The sequence below is a fragment of the Bombina bombina genome, chromosome 2 (assembly GCF_027579735.1).
Source record: "Bombina bombina isolate aBomBom1 chromosome 2, aBomBom1.pri, whole genome shotgun sequence".
Classification (NCBI taxonomy): domain Eukaryota; kingdom Metazoa; phylum Chordata; class Amphibia; order Anura; family Bombinatoridae; genus Bombina; species Bombina bombina.
In genome coordinates, this window is record NC_069500.1 from 208,915,804 (window position 1) to 208,938,278 (window position 22,475).

Sequence of the window (22,475 nt, forward strand, 5' to 3'; positions counted from 1 at the left end):
ATGTATTTAGTGTTTTTCATGTAGTGGGCAAATTGGGGTGTTGGTCTGTTTCCCTAGTACCAATATCTCATATTCAATAAACTGGGTATAAAAACAAAATTTATGCTTACCCGATAAATTTAATTCCCGGATATGGAGAGTCCACAACGTCATCAATTACTAGTGGGAATATCACTACTGGCCAGCAGGAGGCGGCAAAGAGCACCACAGCACCACACTTCCTTACCCATAATCCCCAGTCATTTGTCCAAAAGGATAATGGAAAAAAGGAATAACAAAAAGGTGTAGAGGTGCCTGAGGTTTAGTAAAAAAATAACTGTCTAAATTAAGGGTGGGGTCGTGGACTCTCCATATACGGAAATAAACAAATTCTTAAGGTAAGCATACATTTTGTTTTCTTTCCTAAGATATGGAGAGTCCACGACGTCATCAATTACTAGTGGGAACCAATACCCAAGCTAGAGGACACAGATGACTAGGGAGGGATAACTAGACAGGCAGACCTAAACAGGAGGCCTAACAGAACAATTAGTTAAACTAATTTTAAGAGAAAATAGAATTAAGTATGTAGACATAAGCTCCACAAATATAAAGTAAATATTAACTCAGCAAGCAATAGAGTTGGATAAATAAAGAAATATTAGTTAAAAAGTTCCATCACATTCATTCATTATATCCTTTATTGTATAAACTAGGAACAAACAGGCATACAATAGCTAGGGCTTGGACGAATTAATAACACTTAAACCAGGTTAATTTTGAATATCAATGTACTGAAATGAACATCTAAAATAATATCTAACAGCCAACAGTCAAAGGATAGCTAAAATAAACTAAGCCCTTACAACCCGAGGGATAAATTACATTTAAAGAATTAAAGCTAAGGCTGAAGGCTGTGAAAATAGTATCAATGTTTCAGCAAGTCATAAATTTTAACCAAGGTAAGCAGTTAAAAATGAACAACAAGGAGAGACAGAGCTGCTCCTGTCGGACCCCTGACGCGCGTTTCACAAAGAACGCTTCCTCAGAGGCCCCCTCTGAGGAAGCGTTCTTTGTGAAACACGCGTCAGGGCAAAAGTACCAATTTTGGAAAATTTGGAAAAAGTATGCAGAGAGGACTATGTTGCAGCCTTGCAAATATGTTTCACAGAAACTTCATTTTCGAAAGCCCAAGAAGAGGAGACAGCCCTTGTGGAATTAGTTGTAATTCTCAAAGGAGGCTGCTGACCAGCAGTCTCATAAGCAAAACAAATGATACTTCTTAACCAGAATGAAAGAAGTAGCAGTAGCTTTCTGACCTTTTATGCTTTCCAGAGAAAAACAAACAGGGCAGAAGACTGGTGAAAATCCTTAAATCGCCTGAAGATACATTTTTTAAGCACGCACAACATCCAAGTTGTGCAATAAACGTTCCTTATGAGAAGAAGGATTAGAACATAAAGGAGGAACAACAATTTCCTGATTAATATTTCTATCCGAAACCACTTTCGGAAGAAAACCAAACCTAGTACGAAGAACCGCCTTATCCACATGAAAGATAAGGCGAATCACACTGCAAAGCTGAGAGTTCAGAAACTCTCCTATCAGAAGAGATAGCAATAAGAAACAAAACCTTCCAAGATAACTTAATATCTATGGAATGCATTGGCTCAAAGGGAGCCTGCTGCAAAACTTTAAGAACAAAGTTAAGACTCTAAGGAGGAGCAACAGACTTAAACAAAGCCCTGATCCTGACCATGGCTTGACAAAAAGATTGAACGTCTGGCACATCCTTGGGCAACAAAATAGATAATGCAGAAATCTGACCCTTTAAAGTACTGGCCGACAAACCCTTCTCCAGACCATCCTGGAGAAAAGACAAAATCCTAGGATTCCTGACCCTACTCCAAGAGTAGCCCTTAGATTCACACCAATACAGGTATTTACGCCATACCTTATGGTAAATCTTTCTAGTAACAAGCTTGCAAACTGAATCATGGTCTCAATGACCGACTCAGAAAAACAACGCTTAGACAGAACTAAGTGTTCAATCTCCAAGCAGTCAGCTTCAGAGAAATGAGACTTGGATGAAGGAATGGACCCTGAGTTAGAAGGTCCTTCCTCAGAGGCAACCTCTAAGGTGGAAGAGATGACATCTTCACTAGTCTGCAAACCAATTAGAATTACAGACACTCTCTCCTGTTTGATACGAGCAATGACTCATAGAAGGAGCACTAACAGAGCATAGGGGTACAGCTATGGGGGCGAAATTCGCCCCCTCATATGCTAACATATACCTTAGTTACTTTGAATTGTTCAAGATATTTGGTGACCTTAATAACTTTAAGGACAACATAAAATTCTATACTAGATTTATCGATGACGTGTTGATAGTCTGGGAAGGGGATGTGTCACTAATTGATGAATTTGTGGAATCATTGAATGATAACAGCATGAATCTCAAATTTACCTATAGTTGGAGTAAAGAAAGCATTAGCTTTCTTGATCTAACGATTAAAATAGAGGAAGAGGGTAAAACAGTAGCAATGGAGGCATATAGAAAGAAAATAGCTGGAAATACCATCTTAAGAGCCGAGTCTAACCATCCCAAACATTTAAAAATGGCCATCCCTAAAGGCCAATTCATGAGGTTACGCAGGAATTGTAGCGATATTAGGGATTATGACAAACATGCAAATCTTCTAAAAGCACGTCTAGCAAAGAGAGGCTATAACAAGAATCTCTTACTTACCACACAAGAGAATGTAAGGCTAATGGATAGGAATGAATTACTCCAGGACAAACAAATCTAGAACTAAGAACTCTGAGGAGACTATTGTATTCTCTACACAATATAGCCAACAATATAACAAAATATGTAACATAGTCAAAAGATATCTTCCCATCTTGGAGAAAGAACCTACACTAACTAATATTTCAACTAATGGGGTCAAATTTGTCTCTAGGCGGGCTAAGACGTTGAGTCAATATGTAAATAGGAATTTCTCAGAATCAGGTACACTATCCATGCCTAGGACAGAAAGTTGGCTGAGACCTGAGAATGGGACCTTTAAGTGTGGAGTTAAACCCTGCAAGTCTTGTCAATATGTGAAACCAGGCGAATTTTTTGTGTCCCACACTACTAAATGTGAATTTCGAATTTATAGACATTTTACTTGCCAGTCTGACTATGTGGTCTACTTGATCTCCTGCAAATTGTGTGGCTGTCAGTATACAGGAAGAACTATAAGACCCATAAAGGATCGTATACGAGAACATCTCCTGTCTTTGGAAGCTTTGGACCCTAAAACACCGGTGGCCAGGCATTTTGCGAGACATCGAGTAGGCCATTCATATACTAAAGCTATGCTTGCACAAATACTGTCATATTTTCAATTCCAAGTAATAGATAGGATTCCCAAACTTAATACAGGAGGGGATAGGCTAGCTAAACTAAATAAAAAAGAAGCCTTTTGGATTTTTAAATTAGAAACTGGCAACCCTAAAGGAATGAATAAAATTTGGGACCTTAAACTATACACAGGTATATAGATATAATTATGTTGAACCAGGTTTCAATAACTATCCCTTAACTTAGTATTATGTAACCTGATATGTAATGAGTAAGGCATACAGAATCTTATAATTAATATATGCAGGAAGCCAATATATAAATATATGAATAATAAGATACATAAAAACTCTGTTACTTTGTTACATGTACATTAAATAGTACAAAATAATAATAAAAATAAAAAGCAACTAATAACATACTGCATTTAGGTAATGTTGCCAAATTTCTTTCTCATGCTATATAAATATCCATCTTTTTATATAATAAGTTTACCCTATAAATTGAATTATGCCAACATTTCTCTTTATCTAACATCTAGAATAGTACAACAATGTTTTTATTCTTATTTTTTTGTTATTTCTATTACCTATGTTCTTAAATAGAGTATGAATATAAGTCATTTAGTCCGGTAATGATGTGGCCCTTCTGACACTAAAAACAAATTGATATCCACCTACCCATAACACATCACATGTTGTTGTGATAATTAAAATGTGTTAAGGTGCCGAAGGGGTTAAATCGCATTTACCGGTATAAATGGCAGTACAGGGAATCAGCTGCTATCCCTGATGAAGTGCTTTTTGTAGCAGGAAACGCGTCGGAGAGCAGCCTCTCCTGTGTGCTTGGGTGAACTACTATGATGTGTGCTAACATTTTTAAATTGTAACCAATAAATTGTTGTTTTTAATCATCCATCTTTAGTGCAGCTTGCAATCCTTTCCATCAAAGTGACTAACAGAGGAAACAGGTATGCTAACCTGAAAACCCAAGGAACCGCCAGAGCATCTATCAGGGTGGCCTGCGGATCTCTTGACCTTGAACCGTACCTTGGAAGTTTGGCATTCTGCCGAGACGCCATCAGATCTAATCCCGGGACCCCCATTTGAGGATTATACTGGAGAACACATCTGGATGGAGAGCCCACTCCCCGGGATGAAAAGTCTGTCTGCTCAGGAAATCCGCTTCCCAGTTGTCCCCTTCTGGAATGTGGATGGCAGATAGACAACAATTGTAAGCTTCTGCCCACTGAACAATCTGAGCCACCTCCTTCATGACTCCGAGTTCCTACCTGGTGGTTGATGTAAGCCACTGAGGTGATGTTGTCCGACTGGAATCTGATAAACCGGGCTAAGGACAACTGAGGCCAAACCATCAGAGCATTGTAAATCGCTATCAACTAGAAGATGTTTATGGGCAGAGCAGACTCCTCCCGGGTCCATAGTCCCTGTGCCCATAACGAGTCCCAGACTGCTCCCCAGCCCAGCAGGCTGGCGTCTGTGGTCAATCACCTAGGAAGGTCTCCTGAAGCAAGTGCCATGAGACAGATGTTCGTGAGAAAACCACCACGGGAGAGTCTCTTGTCGACTGATCTAGATCTATCCTCTGAGACAGATCTGAATGTTCTCCATTCCATTGTCTGAGTATGCATAACTGCAGAGCTCTCAAATGGAATTGAACAAAGGAAATGATGTCCATGGAAGCGACCATCAGACCAATTACCTCCATACACTGAGCCACTGATTGCTGAACAGTAGACTGTAGAGAGAGGCAAGGAGAAGAGAATTTTGGATTTTCTGACCTCCGTCAGAAAAACTTTCATAGATAGGGAATCTATTATGGTCCCCAAGAAAACCACTCTTGTAGCTGGAACAAGGGAACTTTTTCACAGATTGCCTTTCCAACCGTGGGAACATAAAAAAGACAACAAGATCTCTGTATGAGAGTTTGCTTGTTGAAAAGATTGCGCCTGAACCAAGATTTCGTCCAGATAGGGCGCTACTGCAATTCCCCGAGACCGGATCACTACCAAGAAAGCCCCCAGAACCTTTGAGAAAATTCTGGGAGCTGAGGCAAGGCCAAACGGAAGAGTAACAAACAAAGTGTTTGTCTAGAAAGGCAAATCTCAGAAATTTGTGATGATCCCTGTGGATGGGAACATGAAGTCTATGGTAGTCATGAATTGACCCTCTTGCACCAAAGTAAGAATGGAACAAATGGTTTCCATTTTGAAGGATGGTTCCCTGAGAAACTTGTTGAGACACTTCAGATCTAGAATAGGACGAAAAGGTCTCTCTTTTTTGGGAACCACAAACAGATTTGAATAGAATCCCAGACCCTGTTCCCTTACAGAAACTGGAACTATCACTCCCAGGGAAGAAAGGTCCCAAACGCAATTCCAGAATGCCTCTATCTCGACTGCAGATAATCTTGAGAGGTGGAATCAGCCCCTGGGAGGAAAAGCTTTGAATTCTATTTTGTAACCCTGGGGTACTATGTCCACAGCCCAGGGGGATCTGGGATATCTCATATCCCTGGTTTTATAAAAAAGAGAAAGTTTGCCCCCCACTTGATCCGATCCCGGATCGGCGGCAAACCCTTCATGCCAATTTAGACTTGGCTGCGAGCTTCTTGGATTGCTTCCCCTTGTTCCAAGACTGATTGGGTTTCCAAGAAGACTTGGACTGTTCCTGCCTTGAAGAGGAAAAGGAAGATTTTCCTTTGAAGTTACGAAAGAAAAGAAAATTACTCTGTGGTCCTTTAGGTCTATTCGTATTGTCTTGTGGAAGAAAAAGACCCTTTTCCACCTGTAAAATCAGAAATTATTTCTGTCAGACCAGGTCCAAAGAAGGTTTTACCCTTGTAAGGAAGTGCCAGAAGCTTGGATTTAGAAGATAGATCAGCTGACCAAGATTTTAGCCACAACACCCTGCGGGCTAGCCCAGTGAAGCCAGATATTTTGGAATCCAGTCTAATAACTTGCATTGTAGCATCAGAAATAAAGGATCCTTAAAAAGAGCAGCTATCCTCTATATGAATAGTAGTTCTCTTAGCCAGAGTAGAAATAGCCCCTTCTACTTTAGGTACCATGCTCCACAAATCTTTAATGGAGTCAGCGACAGGAAAGTTCCTTATAAAGACAGGGAAAAATAAATCCCTGGCTTCTCCCATTCTTGTGCAATAATCTCTGTTGCACGGTCTGAAACAGGAAAGACTTCCGCTGAGGAACAAACATTGTAATAGCTATTAGGTTTACAAGATTTCTTAGGGTTGACAGTCGTTGACAGTTGTCCAAAGTAGCCAAAACCTCCTTTAACAAAACATGATGGTGTTCAATCTTAAATCTGAAGGAAACAACTTCAGCTTTAGAAAAAGGAATTATACTGTCCAAATCTGAGAATTCACCCTCAGAAGCTACCGACTTATCCTCCTCTTCAGACTTAAGAGGGGGAGCAACCTGTCTAGCAGCAGATGGAACAGAAACCTTACTATCTAAATCTCTAATGTTCCTCTTGCATTTTCCCTTTAACATAGGCAAAGCAGATAATGCCGCAGATACCGCAGAAAATACCTGCGCAGCAAAATCTGCAGGCAAAAATACGCCTCCAGGAGGCTGAAGGGAACCACAGGGCACTGCATGTGACACAATAGAGGCTTGGGACGTGATAGAAGAAAGCTGTGGCATTGCCTGAACAGCATCATTCTGAGAGACATTAGGCTCAGCAAAAAGAACTTTATCTTTACATTTCAATGTCCTCTCTACACATAAGGAACAAAATTGCATAGGGGTAACAATTTGGGCCTCTAAACATAATAAACAGGTATTCATAAGAGCAGATTCCTGCTCCATGTCAGACATAACCCCAAAAACAGATGAAAAAAATAAAAAACTGTCACTGTAAGAAAAACTTTCCTTAAATGCACAATTGTAATTTTACCCCAAGGAGGAAAAACATGATATTGGCACCTCTACACCTCAGATTAACTGAGGTGCTCATACCTGACCGCTAACAGAAAAACCGCAAAGTCAATCTGCAACTAAAAAGCCTCCAGCAGTCCGGATAGCTGCAGGAAGAAATGAAAGCAGCTCCGACATGAACCGCCGCACTGATCTCAAAGATAGAAAGAGTGAGTCACATGACAAACTGAAGGGAGCTGCACCCACTAAAAAAAGCGCGCAATCCCAGGACGACTACGTCACAATAAACCCAATACCAATGCTTGCTTCAATGTCAGCAATTGAAAGTGTTATAATCCGGAAGGGCTCTTATTAGCACATAATGTAATGCAGGGTTAAAAACAATCACTCACAAGGTGAGAAAAAAAAATAGAGCCAAAAAACGTAAGCAGGTTAATCCTTCCCAATTAACCCCTCAGTCTCTCACTGTTAGTCCCTGCGTTCTGCCAAAATGAAATCCTTAACAAGGATAAATGTGTCCCCAGAATTTATTGCAGCCATACTAGTGTTAAGTGCAAGCTTTCACCTAGAAGACAAGAATGCACTTACCTGCAATCTAGCTGTCTGGCAGAGAGACAGCTCACAAGGCGTGAAAGGACACATACTGCTTACAGAGGCCTGTGTAAAAAAGAAAGAACAGAGTAAACCTACTCTGGCTTTCTATACTAGGGACGCAAATATGTTACGAAAACGCAGCAAGGCCCACCTTACAAGTTCCTAACTGCTTTAAAGCCACCACTACCTTACTGAAAAGATTAACGTGGACTATGGCTAAACCCAAAAAATCTTGCTTGTAGTAAAAGAAATACAATTTTCTTCAGACAACAAATCTTCAAAGAGAATGACAGGGGATTATGGGTAGGGGAGTGACATTTAACAGTTTTTGCTGTGGTGCTCTTTGCCTCCCCTCCTCCTGCTGGACAGGAGTGATATTCCCACTAGCAATTGATGACGTTGTGGACTCTCCATATCTTAGGAAAGAAATAGTGTTTGATTCCAACACAAGGATAATTCCACTTTACAGCAAAATGGAACACCAGAAGGAGTTGGGAATTACCACACTCATTTTACTTTGTAAAGGTTTCTGTGTTAAATCTTTGTCATAATTGTGTCTCTTGTCAAATTAGCCTTTTTTTTTTTTTTTTTTTTTTAAAAATACGTCTATGTAAACTTTTTTCAGGTTAAACTATAAATGTAATCAGATCTGTATTTGTGCCCTAGAAACTGAATTCACTGCTTTTGTAAGCTTGGGAGTAATATTACCAAAGTATTATTTTTATATTTTTGTTTTTCTTTAGGTGTTAATGCAACTGTTAAAATCCCTGAATAACAAGTTTTTGGCTGGTGGCAACAAACGATTTATTTTGGGGTCATGTAGGTAGGATTTGGGGGTTAAGTGGGATGGCTCATAGGCCCTAAAGGAATTGGAATACTGTAGCTGAGGAGCCTGTGCTGTTAACCCTTTCATGCCCGCACTCACAGATGAATAAGTAGCCCTATGTGTGGCGAGGCAGAGGCTGGCATTTAGCCCTTCCTGGAGTAAATAGACTTAAGTTTAGTTAACCCTGTGTGGTATACTAGTAATACTGATGATAGTGAATAGCGGTTTGGGAGTAATTAACTCCTCGTTTCCCTTGTTTCCTTATAGCCTCACGGGCAGAGGTGGCATTGGTGTAGTGATGCACCCCTCTCTGTGTGAGCATTGCTGCTCCTGAGTCTACCCTACGTATGTTTTTTAACAAAGGATACCAAGAGAACAAAGCAAATTAAATAGAAGTACGCGGGAAAATTGCATTTTCTATCAAAATCATTATGGAAATTTTATTTTGGTTTTACTGTCCCGTTAATCCCATCGTTCCTCTACAAATCTATGTACACCTAATCAGCCTCTTGAAGGAAAAGAAGATTGTTTGGAGTGGACTAGACCTGCACAAGAACCTAAGTGTGAGGAGGAGAAAGCAGTAAAAATGAAAGTGAAACCTATAATGTTTTTGTTTCATACAACTATTTAAATTGTTAGGATCATAAAAGATTATTATTTTTCTTTAGTTAAATAAAACTATTTAAATTGTTATTATGAAGCTAATGATTATTTTCTCCTCTTAATAAAGTACAGCTGAATAGTTGAACAAATATGAGTAACCTATTAAACTGGAGACCGTTCATCTCCCAATTTCACACTTATCTATGTACAATATTTCTAATGGTATAAAACTAAACTTTTTTAGATTATGTTTCCAGTTATATCAGAAAATTACTATTCAAAAAATCCAACCTTTATGTAGAAAGCCATGATTTAAACTGAGACTTACTGAATAGTAATTTAAATCAAATCCACCCTGCAATAAATCCTAAATTCCTCCCTTAAACTCAAATTAAATTTCCCCAAACATTTGTAAAAATCCTGTTTTCCTAAACCTGATTCTTTGGAAACACTGCTGTGCAATGTGCTAGGACAAGAAAGCCAATTTGTATCTATATAATCCATCTTTAGTTTAGGAATACTATGGCACGATCACAGGTTAGCAGTAACGTACACCCTCAGAAAGAATCCCTTTATCTCTGTAGCTTACATGTTCATTCCTGGCATTCCAGGGCCACCAAGTGCATTCAGTGGCGGTCTCATTCCTCCTCCATAGCTCTGCAATAATAACCAAGGGTCAGACTACCACAAAACAAAAACCAAAGAGGAAAGGGGAAAGAAAGGACAGCAAGTTAATGATGGCCCTAGAAAAAAAAAAAGAAGTCTGGATATCGCCTGAACACAAGAGATTTCTCAATGGGTATTTTGCTAAACATTTACATAATAGCTAATATCTGCCTACAAAAGTGTGTGTGCTTGTACAATGTTAAAAGATGCAAAAATACAAAGGTTTAAAAACGCATGCAGAAAATATTTTAGCTACAGTATATAAAAATGATGACGTGCATTTCAAGACAGTCCATCAACCATTTATTTGCAAAAAATGTTTTTAGTTAAGTGATCACTGATTAAGCGACAGGTTTTACTGTGCGTTCAGCCTGTATACTACATGCATTTAAATTTCGTCTAGAATGTCCCTTTTTTTCCCAATAAAGAAGTAAAAATGCATTTTAATTTCATTTACTTGCAGATTTCAATTTCTAGAATAGCAGGAACACAAAAGTCAAATCACAACACTAATGATAGGATGAACACTCCTGTGGCTATTTTATTTTCTTAGCCCATATTCCATGACAGTATTAGCCAAATAACCTACCTCTGCCCAAAATGTGACAAAACTAAAATGACATTCCCAGTCTAAGGCTTCAAAAAGTTCCATCTAACTTGTATTCCCTCTTCAATAAAAAGCATAAAGGACACCGTTATTCATAGTAGTGAATGTTCATCTCTCAAATCTCTAAAAAAAATGTCCCATCAGAATGCTGATAATCCTGTAATGTGTCAAACGTGTATGAGTTTAATTCAGAGAGATAGGTGCTCATTTTATTGGTTCATTACTATATAAACTTCCCTAATTCAGGATAGACTTAATAGACAGACTGACATTATTTAATTGTTCATCTCTGTAAAATGCATTACTGGGCTAAACAGAAGCTGCAGCACCACAGAAGAAGCTAACAAGTTATTGAGTTGGTTGTTCGTTCCTGAGACTGTGTTTCTCTCTGTGTGTATTCTATTAAGGTGGTCAGATTTATAGCTCTCGTATGGAGACAGTTATAATGCTGCAGTGCTACCTAGCTATTTCTTTGGTTGCACAGATAGACCAAAATGTTTGAGGATGCTGGTAATGTAGAAGTCTTTCAGGCAGTGCCTTTTACTGGAATGGGGTGTCCACCTTTTTACAATATATTCTGTGCTGCAACCAATGTTAAGGAAAGCACAATGGTTCTATCGTGTTCTCCTTGATCCGGCAAATCTTAAAGGGACATTAAACCCAAAAAATGTATTTCATGATTCCGATAGAGAATACAATTTTTAAAAAGTTTACAATTTACTTCTATTATCAAATGTATTTAGATCTCATGTTATTCTTTGTTGAAGAGATACCTAGGTAGGTAGCGTGCACATGCCTGAAGCCCTACATGACAGGAAATAGTGCTGCCACCTAGTGCTACTGCTAATGTATAACATTGTTGCAAAACTGCTGCAGACACGTGCACCCTCTTGAGCTTACATTTCTGCTTTTCAAATAAGGAAAACAAGAAAACAAAGAAAACATGATAATAGAAGTAAAGTAGAACGTTGTTTAAAATGTTATGTTCCATCTAAACCATGAAAGAAAAAAAATTGGGTTGTATGTCCCTTTAACTGATGTGTTTCTCAATAGAGATGAATCTTTGTGATTAGTTGCTCATTTTTAACCAATAAAAAAGAAAAAAAACTCTTGATGCTATAATTAGCATTTTTTTTACTTAAAGATATCCTCACTTTCAAATAGTGTCTTATAGACAGTGTTGAAATTGCTTTAAAGGCATCCTGACTATTTGCCAATACATTTGCTATAAATTGTTTCTTGCAAAATCACCAGATATGGAGTGGTAATTTAATCTGTTCCTAAACCTTTATCTTGTCTGTTGTAAAGATCTGCAATGGTGTCCCTAGTAGTTAGTAACATCAGTTAAAAAAATATGCTACAATGTAGTGATCGTGTTGATTGCAGGAGGGCTACTACAATGGTACATGGTCTAAAATATAAAACATACAAAGAAAGACTCTATGATCTAAATATGTATAGTTTAGAGGAAAGAAGGGAAAGAGGTGACATGATAGAAATCTTCAAATATATGAAGGGACTTAATAAAATAGAAGCTGAGAGCATTTTTCACACAAAAAATAAATAAATGCCAAAACAAGGGGTCACAATCTAAAGTTAGAGGGCAGCAGATTTAGGAGAAATTTGAGGAAGCATTTTTTTACAGAAAGGGTGCTGGATTCATGGAATAAACTTCCATTTGAGGTGGTAAACACAAAGACTGTAAAGGAATTACAAAATGCCTGGGACATGCATAAGGCTATCCTAAGGAAAAAGTAACATGTAATATGGGTAGACTTGATGGGCCTTTTTGGTTCTTATCTACCGTCAAATGCTATGTTTCTATTTAAGTTTTACAAATAGTGTTTACATTGGAACATTGTCCCGATGTGAACACTATTAAACCAGCACAGAGGGTTTAAGAAAAGTATATAAATCCAGCTTTACTGTGTATGGTTTATGGGCAGGATAAAGATTTTCTAGTGTAAAAAAACATATTTTATAGCTTATTGGTGGTGCCTTTTAAAGGGACATTGTACTGTAAACTTTCATGCCCTTTAAAGTGTTCCACAAGATCCATTTTAGCAACTGGGTTGTTTTATATTGTTTACAGATAGCTACTTTACCTTTATTTTGTCAATTGAAAATAGTTTATCCTTGATGAAAGCACTACCTATACTGAGAACATGAATAATGCAGCAATCCTATATACAAGAGTGATCAGCAAAATCCCACCCCAGTGAAGGCGGGAGAGAGATCCCCCAGTCTGGCTAATCTAATGAATGGTAGCTGGCAGTTTCTGAATGAAGGGTTAATTGAAGTCTAGCATAAGTAAAGACATATACGTATGGGCCTTTTTAAACCCCAAGACTGGGATTGTAGAGTTTCTGCTCATCCTTGCTGAGGATGGGGCAATATCTATTGTCACAGTAAGCCAGAAAACAGGACTTTAAATTAGGTTTTACAATAACCTTCAACAATGTGACACACAATGTTAATAAGCAATATCAGAAATAAGCCCTTTAAATGTATGCATTACAGAATATGGCCAGAATGGAATACAGAAAATCACACATTGGCAAACCATATAATATAAATAAGTAAAACATACCTGTGGGCCTAAAGGAACCATTCCTCTTGGGCCACTCATTCTTTGCATTGGACCACCCATGTTCGGATGCCCTGAAAACATCAACACCAAATTTAATTGCAGGCAGTGTTTAAATGAGCAGACTTTTTCTTTTATTACAAGGAGGATTACAAAGTGAGCACTGTAAAGTGCAATGCTTTTCACCTATATGTAGCAAAATGCTGACACTGAATTTGTTGTGATCACTAAGATTACTGAAGAGACAAATCACAAACACACAAGGTATTTGCACTGAGGCAACATCACAAAAACACAGACAGCGACAGTATTTTTTTTTCTTGGTTGCATATAGGAGATATTTAAATTATGCTTTTTTACCCAATTGTTAATAAAGAAGAAAATAAAAACAAACTTTTCTATTAAACCTATCGAAGTCGTGGGTATATTAAACATGTTTATACATTGTTTTATTTATATTTTATTATTTTATAATGTTATAATATAAATTTTAATTATGGTCTAGTGTTTTTTGTCTTTATTTAGGAAGATGATTTTGTGTTCATGATATTAATATTTCATAGAAGACGATATTCACGACTGTCTAGTTTTATTTACTGCCAATATAATTTTTCACAGTTCTAAACGTTATACTTATAATATTGCGACTGCACTGAATCAAACGTGTTATTTTCCTAATGTTTGTATATTATGCAGTGACAATATTTTAACATGTTCATAACAGTGGCAGTAAATAAAACTAGAAAGTTACGGCTACTGTTTCCTATGAAATAATAGCATGAACACTAAATCTTCTTCTAAGAAAAAAAAAAACACACTAAAAGCAAAGGACACAATTTTTTAAATCATAATTAAAATACATATTCTAGTATTATCCAATACATATAAAACATTGCATATACATATATATAATATAGCCACAGTCCATAAACTCCTTTAGGTGTATTATTGATGTCTTAGTTTCACTGTTGCATTGCATTGTAACAAAAGGGGTTGCGTTTCAGTTGCAACGTGTAAATTGTATTGCGCCACAGTACTGGGTAAAGGGATAATTTATATTACAACTTCAATGTAGGTGGCGATGCTGCTTTTGAAATTTCGCCAGTATCAGAAAAGCATCACCCCCACAGAGATGTATGGTAACTTTCAAACACTGATTTTAGTCCTTTTTAAATTTTGCCGGTAATCTCGATTGCACAATGGATTCCGTTTTAAATATCGCTATTGCCACAATGCTTTTGACATCAGAGCCTATGAGTGCATCATTTTAAACAAAGTCTGAGGTGTTTGATGTCCTTTTAAAAACCAATTTCATGCAAAAAGTGTCTAAGATACTTTTAGAGTTTTAAATCCCTTTAAGCAATAAAAGTGCACATTTACAGACAAATTACTACATATTAACCAAATAGCACATCACTTTAAGCACTACAGAGTAATTCAGCAAATGCTTTTACATTTATAGATACTAACAAAATACTTCATGCTTATTATTTTAGTAAATTTACATTCACTTTATGTTTATGAAATGTATTTAAGAGGGCTGCAAACCTTGTTGTCTTGATGGGTCCATTCCACTGGGAAGTAATGTCTGGCTCCCTGGAACACCCCCAAGACCCTAGACGATACAAAGAAGTTACCTAAAACCAGCAACTGACATTAGGAAACATTAATGAAGGAAGCAACTTTATGTTTACCTGGTTGGGTATTCTTAATGGAGGTCTTGGACCACCTGGATACCGAGGGGACATGAAAGGCTAAAAAATAAAAAACAAACGTGCAACAATGGTTTAGTTCAGTATTGTATAAATAGGATTAGGTTGTCCATATTCAGAAACCTCTTGTATATTTCAAAACTTCATGTATATAGGATTTGTGTTTGGGATTGAACCAACACAATTCCCACTGATACCGGTTTTAACAAACAAGATCCTGTTTTACTGTTGACAGTAAACGGCTTACAATGCTTTACCAGATAAAACTTACTTGTGAAGTAACACACACTATTTTTGCGCAGTAACAGATACTACTATTCAAGCACTCAACAGCATAAGTTCTCTCTCTCTCTCTCTATATATCTATATATATATATCATATGAATAAATCAATCTGGTTTAATAATTTTATAGACACAAAAACATAATTTATGCTTACCAGATAAATTCCTTTCTTTCTGGATAGGGAGAGTCCACAGCTTCATTCCTTACTGTTGGGAAACACCTGACCACCAGGAGGAGGCAAAGACACCCCAGCCAAAGGCTTAAATATCCCTCCCACTTCCTCATTACCCCAGTAATTCTGCCGAGGGAACAAGGAAAAGTAGGAGAAACAGGGTATAAATGGTGCCAGAAGAATAAAATAGGGGACCGCCCACAGACAAGAAAAAAAAGGACGGGCGCCGTGGACTCTGGCAAGCATAAATTATGTTTTCCTTCCTAAGATAGGGAGAGTCCACGGCTTCATACCTTACTGTTGGGAAAACTATACCCAAGCTCCAGAGGACACTGAATGAATAACGGGAGGGAACAAAAAGGAAGAGGCGGACCCTATTCTGAGGGCACCACAGCCTGCAAGACTTTTCTCCTGAAAGCTGCTTCAGCCGAAGCAAAAACATCAAACTTGTAAAATTTTGAAAAAGTATGCAAGGAGGATTAGGTAGCCGCCTTACAAATCTGATCCATAGAGGCCTCGTTCTTAAAGGCCCAAGAGGAAGCCATGCGGATGACGCTCCTTAACCAAAGATATAGGGAAGTCGAAGTAGCCTTCTGCCCCTTACGCTTCCCTGAATAGACAACAAAGAGGAAGATTGTCTAAACTTAGGAAGAAAACCTAATTTAGTACGTAAAACTGCCTTATCTGCATGAAAAATCAGATATGGGGGCTCACATTGCAAATCTGAGATCTCAGAAACTCTGCGCGCAGAGGCAATAGACAATAAAAAGAGAACCTTCCAAGATAACAATTTAATGGCCATGGAATGTAGAGGGGCTCAAGCAGAACCTGTTGCAAAACCAGAAGAACAAGATTTAGGCTCCAAGGAGGAGCCCCAGATCTAAACACAGGTCTGATCCTAATCAGAGCCTCAAAAGACTACATGTTTGGAAGCTCAGCCAGTCTCTTGTGCAACAAAACTGACAGGGCTGAAATCTGTCCCCTCAGGGAACTAGCAGAAAGGCCCTACTCTAGCCTATCCTGGAGAAAAGATAAGATCCTGGCAACCTTAACTCTATGCCAGGAAAAACCACGCTCTTCACACCAGAATAAGTAGGTCCTCCACACCTTGTGGTAGATACGCCGAGTAACTGGTTTACGAGCTTGAATAAGAGTATTAATGACACTCTCAGAGAAACCTCTCTTGGCTAAGACTAAGCATTCAATCTCCACGCAGTCAGCCTCAGAGAATCTAGATTTTGATGAACAAATGGACCTTGTATCAGCCGGTCTCTGCGACAAAGTAACTTCCATGGAGGAGATGAGGACATCCCCACTAGATCCGCGAACAATCAGGATTACCGATACCCGCTCCTGCTTGATGCGGGCCAACACTTGAGGAAGAAGCGGTAATGGAGGAAAAAGATATGAGTTTGAACCTCCAGGGCACTGCTAGTGCATCTATTAGATCCGCTTGGGGATCCTTTGACCTCAACCCATACCTGGGTAACTTGTTATTGAGACAGGACGCCATGAGATATATCTCCGGTGTTCCCCACTTGCTGCATATATCTGCAAACACCTCGTGATGGAAAGACCATTCCCCTGGATAGAAGGATTGCCTGCTGAGAAAATCTGCCTCCCAGTTGTCCACACCCGGAATGTGGATCGCTGACAGCGAACAGCTGTAGGCCTCCGCCCACTCCAGAATCTGAGATACTTCCTTCATCTCCAAGGAACTTCTCGTTCCCCCCACTGATGGTTGAAGTAAGCCACCAAGGTTATACTGTCCGATTGGAATCTGGGACAAATCCAGAAGTGGCCAAGCCTTCAAGGCCTTAAAAATTGCCGTAGCTCCAAAATATTGATCGGGAGGGAGGACTCCCAAGTCCACAACCCCTGTGCCTTCCTGGCACCCCAAACAGCTCCCCATCCGGATAGGCTTGCGTCTGTAGTCACAATCCCCCAGGATGGATTTAAGAAGCATGTCCCTCTGGACAGATCTGGACAGAGCCACCAAGAGAGCTCTTGTCTAATACAATCTGTTGAGACAGATCTGAATGATCGCCGTTTCACTGCCTCAGCATGCACAGTTGTAATGGTCTGAGATGGAACCTGGCAAAAGGAATGATGTCCATGCAGGACACCATGAGACCAATCACCTCCATACACTGAGCCACAGAGGAACTCAAGGAGGTCCGGAGGGCAATTCATGCCGAAGGTAGCTTGCAACATCTCTTGTCTGTTAGAAATATCCTCATGGATATGGAGTCTATTATAGTACCCAGGAATTCCACCCTGATACTTGGTATAAGAGAACTCTTTTCCAAGTTTATCTTCCATCCATGTGATCGAAGAAGACTGTGAAGGGACTCCAATAATTATTCCACAAGACAAAAGGATGGTTCATGCCCCAGAATATCATCCAAGTATGGGGCTCCTGCAATACCCTGAGTTCTGGCAACTGCTAGAAGAGCCCCCAGAACCTTTGTAAAAATTCTTGGAGCAGTAGCTAGGCCAACAGAAGGGCAATGAACTGAAAGTGTTCCCTGTGGATTGGCACATGAAGGTAAGCATCCTTCAAATCTATAGTGGTCATAAACTGGCCTTCCTGAATTAAAGGAAGGATGGACCTTATCGTCTCCATCTTGAAAAATTTGTTTAAGCACTTTAGGTCCAGAATTGGGTGGAAAAGTTCCCTCCTTCTTTGGGACCACAAAAAGGTTTGAATAAAAACCCAAACCTTTTTCTTCGATAGGCACCGGGACAACTCCTCCTAAGGAGGATAGATCCCGAACACACCCTGGAAAGGCATCCCTCTTTTCTGGTCTGGTAGACAGATTCAAGAGAAGGAATCTGCCCCTTGGCGGATGAGATTTGAAGCCTATCTTGTATCCCTGAGATACCACCTCCAAGACCCACGTATCTGACCCCTACATGATCTGATCCTGAATCGGGGGTCGCCCCTTCATGCCGATTTGTTTTTGGCAGGCTTCTTACTCTGCCTGGATTTATTCCAGGACTGAACAGGCTTCCAAGTACTCTTGGGTTGCTCGGGCTTGGAGGAGGATTGTTGTCGTTGGAATTTGTCAGAACAAAAATTAGAAGATTGTCATCCCTTAGACTTGTTCTTATCTTGCGGTAGGAAGGCACCCTTGCCTCCGGTAACCGTAGAAATCATGGAGTCCAGGCCTGGACCAATAAAAATCTCTCTCTCTTGAAGGGAAGAGGAAGGAAGTACAAGTTTTTTTATTATAGAAAACTGCACCTTTATACTCCCAATGGCTGGGGCACTCACCACCTCCTAGACCCAGACAGTTAACAGAGGGAACCGCTCTCCTGAGGTTCAAGTCTCAGCCAGAATAGAAGAAATGAACATAGACCATACTCGGTCACATGGAGTGCAAGACAATACTCCTTTTATTACAAGTACAACATGTAATAGGAGCTGTGCAACACTTAAAAGTGAAACCTGTTTGTTCCAGCCAAAAACACACAGTCTATCAGCCCAGGGAAAAAAATCACACAAAGCAGCATGTAAATAATACACTGATTAATTAACCCCAACTGTTCAATAAACCCCTTTCAGAGGATATTAACCCTGGATCCTATCAAGGTATAAAGGAGCCACACTGTGACCCTGTTATAGCGTTTTATATGTAAAAATTGAAACAATCTTACCTCAATGATCCATGTTGTGGAACAGAACACAGCCTCTAAAGTGTGAAAGTCTTATAGCAGCGTTCCTGACATGGACTTGAGTGGGAAAAAGCAGGCAGTGAAACTCGTCAACACTGATTACTTAGAAGATGTTAGCAGTAGTCTTGATGGTTTCACAGAAAAAAAACTTTCCCAGCATCTCCAGACTCTAACTTTCATCAAAATCATTGAGAGGTTAACATGACTACTTAAATATCCAATCCTGTCTTGAAGGGCAGATACCCTTTTTCAGGCTTCACCGAATCTTCTGACACTTCACTGCCACCTCCTAACGTGACAAAAGGCAAAGAATGACTGGGGTAATGAGGAAAAGGGAGGGATATTTAAGACTTTGGCTGGTGTGGTTTTTCCTCCTTCAGGTGGCCAGGGTTGTATTTCCCAACAGTAAGAGATGAAGCCGTGGACTCTCCCTATTTTTGGAAGGCAAACTTTATTTTTACTTTTTTCTTCGTGCACCTTAATACATGGCATGTAAAAGTTTGGTCAGGCTCAAACTGTTTTAATAAGCCTATTTCAGCTTTAAAGATTTTACCAAGTCAAATTTATAATTATGATCAATGTCTTAATAAATTAAGTGACATATTAGGAAACAGGTGGGTATATTGCATTGTACCACAGAGTAGGTAGAAAGTATTTGCATTACTTCTCTTCTCCACAAATACCCCCACCCTTTCCATCTGTTGAAGAATAGCTAGGATCTACTAAGACAGGGAATGAAAAAGAGGAGAGAGGTAAAAATGGAAATGTCCCCTAACATGACTCGGAGAAACAGACCAGGAAGGGCTCATTTTTACTATAAATAAATTGATTTATCAGAACTGTAAATCTGCTTCTCCCCCACATTACGTGGAAAACATTTATTTCTTTAAAAGGTTTACTCTGGTACATAACCACTAGTGTATAAACAGGAATAAAATGTCCTAAGTCTACAGGAAGTGCATTCAACAAAGATTTTATCTAACACAATGAATTGGTAAAGCTTATTGTATGTATGCAGGGTAGAGCATGTTACTGCCTTGCATATTTGTTCAACAGAAGTTTCAAAACACAAGAGATAGCACTAGCAGAAATAACTCAATTTTAGTAGAGTAAATAGAGACATTCCTTCTGAGCTTATAGTTCATAAGGATAGTGGAATTAATGCAGTCAACAAAATACTTAAAATGTTTAAAAAAGCTTATTGAAAGCTATAAAATCTTCGAGAAAATATGGAAAGCCTGTGCATAACCGACTGATATGCTTTTGATTTACGCAGAATGTTAGAACAAACCTTTCTGAAACTTAAGTGCAAAAAAACTATTTATTCTTACCTGATAAATGTATTTCTTTCTTGACATGGTGAGTCCACGGATCATCTTAATTACTGTTGGGAATATCACTCCTGACCAGCAGGAGGAGGCAGAGAGCACCACAGCAAAAGCTGTTAAATACCACTCCCCCTACCCACAATCCCCAGTCATTCGACCAAAGGGAAAGGAGAAAGGAAGTAATCTAAGGTGCAGATGTGCCTGAAGTTTATAGAAAAGTAAACTGTCTGAAAAACAGGGCAGGCCGTGGACTCACCATGTCAAGAAATAAATAAAATTTATCAGGTAAGAATAAATTATGTTTTTTTTCTAATGACACAGTGATTCCACGGATCATCTTATCTACTGTAGAGAACCAATACCCAAGCTAGAGGACATGGATGATAAGGGAGGGACAAGACAGTTAACCTAAACAAGACACCACTGCTTGAAGAACCTTTCTCCCAAAAAAAGCCTCTGCTGAGGCAAAAGTATCAAATTTGTAAAATTTAGAAAAAGTATGCGAAGATGACCAAGTCTGAATTATACAATAGAGAAAGAGCTGAAAAAATAACCTCAAAGTACACAGGTTGATATCAAAATTTAATACTTATATCGATGTGCATAAATACATAAAAAACCTAACAGTAAAAAAATGGTTTCTAAAAACCTCTTTGGAAAGAGAAATTACCTCGAACCAAGATTTGGAAGAAGATAGTTTTGTACATACTAACCTAAAACAAAAATCCACTTTTTACCCAAAACACATAAAAGGGGGAGCAATAGAAACCTTTGAAAAAATGGTTCTAGATGATATTAAAAGTTTAGACGAAAATAAATTAAATAAAACACGCTCAAATATAGATAAGAATCAATATGAAGCTATAAAATTACTAGAAAGAAACAAAGATATCATAGTCAAACCGGCAGACAAAGGTGGGGGGATTGTTATTTTAGACAAAGAAATATATATGGATATGGCATACACTCTATTGAATGACACTAAGACATACAAAATTCTAAAAAGAGATCCCACCCCTATTTATAAAAAGGAATTAGATGTACTTCTTTTAAGGGCTAACGAATCAGGCATTCTGAATGATAAGGAATATGGCTTTCTGTCTATGAGGTTTCCAAAAATCCCACTGTTTTACTGCCTACCTAAAATACATAAATGTATCACTTCTCCTCCAGGCCGCCCAATAATATCGGGGATAGGCTCATTAACGGCCAATCACAGTATGTAGACCAATACCTACAAAAATATGTAGTAAACCTCCCCTCATATCTAAAAGATTCCACAGAAGTCCTGACTATACTACAAAATTTAGAATGGGAAAGCGATTATATCCTGGCCACGTGCGATGTATTGGCACTTTACACATGTATAGAACATCATAAAGGTTTGGAAGCAGTTGAATTCTATCTAAACCAAGATCACTCTCTACCAAAAGAGCAAAAGGAATTTATTATAGAAAGTATTAAATTTATCCTTAACCATAACTTCTTTGTCTTTGAAGACAAATATTTCGTCCAGCAATGTGGTACAGCCATGGGAACCAGGTTTGCTCCCAGCTATGCCAATTTATTCATGGGTCTTTGGGAACATATTTTTCTGGACTCCATAGATCTGGGAGCAAACCTGGTTCTTTATAAAAGGTATATAGATGATATTCTGATAGTGTGGAAAGGGAATATAGAAGATCTAGACTGGTTTATATCTCGCATGAATAACAATATAAATAATTTAAAATTTACTTACACCAGCAGTAACTCAAACATCCAATTTCTAGATTTAGATATCAGAATAGTGGACAATAAAATTCTAACCAAGACCTATTTTAAACCCGTTGACGCAAATAATTATATACATGTGACCAGCTGTCATCTAGAAAGATGGAAGGATAACATTCCCAAAAGCCAGTTCACTCGGATTCGAAAAAACTGTAATAACGATGAAGACTATCTAAAACAGTCAAGCATTTTATTAAAAAGGTTTGAAGAGAGGGGATACAAAAAAGAAAAAATAGAAGCAGATATGTCAATTTGTAAAAATAAACCAAGAGAACAATTGCTCAATAAACATAAACAAGAACAGCCGCAGATTGGAGAAATGTTTCTCCCCTTTCTAACACAGTACAATTGTAACAAAGGGATCATGGAAAAAATCATGAAAAAGCACTGGCCT

At 38.6% G+C, this 22,475-nt stretch overlaps 1 protein-coding gene across 2 annotated transcripts in view; it reads right to left on the reverse strand.

The window, feature by feature from the left end:
* The window catches only part of SSBP2 (single stranded DNA binding protein 2), a 557,604-nt gene that overhangs the window by 42,161 nt on the left and 492,968 nt on the right, over window positions 1-22,475 (reverse strand). For both annotated transcript variants that reach the window (XM_053701463.1, XM_053701462.1), the window contains 4 exons: window positions 14,828-14,887; window positions 14,682-14,748; window positions 13,137-13,207; window positions 9,863-9,930 (listed from right to left, as the gene is read on the reverse strand). In XM_053701463.1, the coding sequence (XP_053557438.1) occupies window positions 9,863-9,930; window positions 13,137-13,207; window positions 14,682-14,748; window positions 14,828-14,887 (266 nt within the window). The remainder of the gene's footprint in view (window positions 1-9,862; window positions 9,931-13,136; window positions 13,208-14,681; window positions 14,749-14,827; window positions 14,888-22,475) is intronic.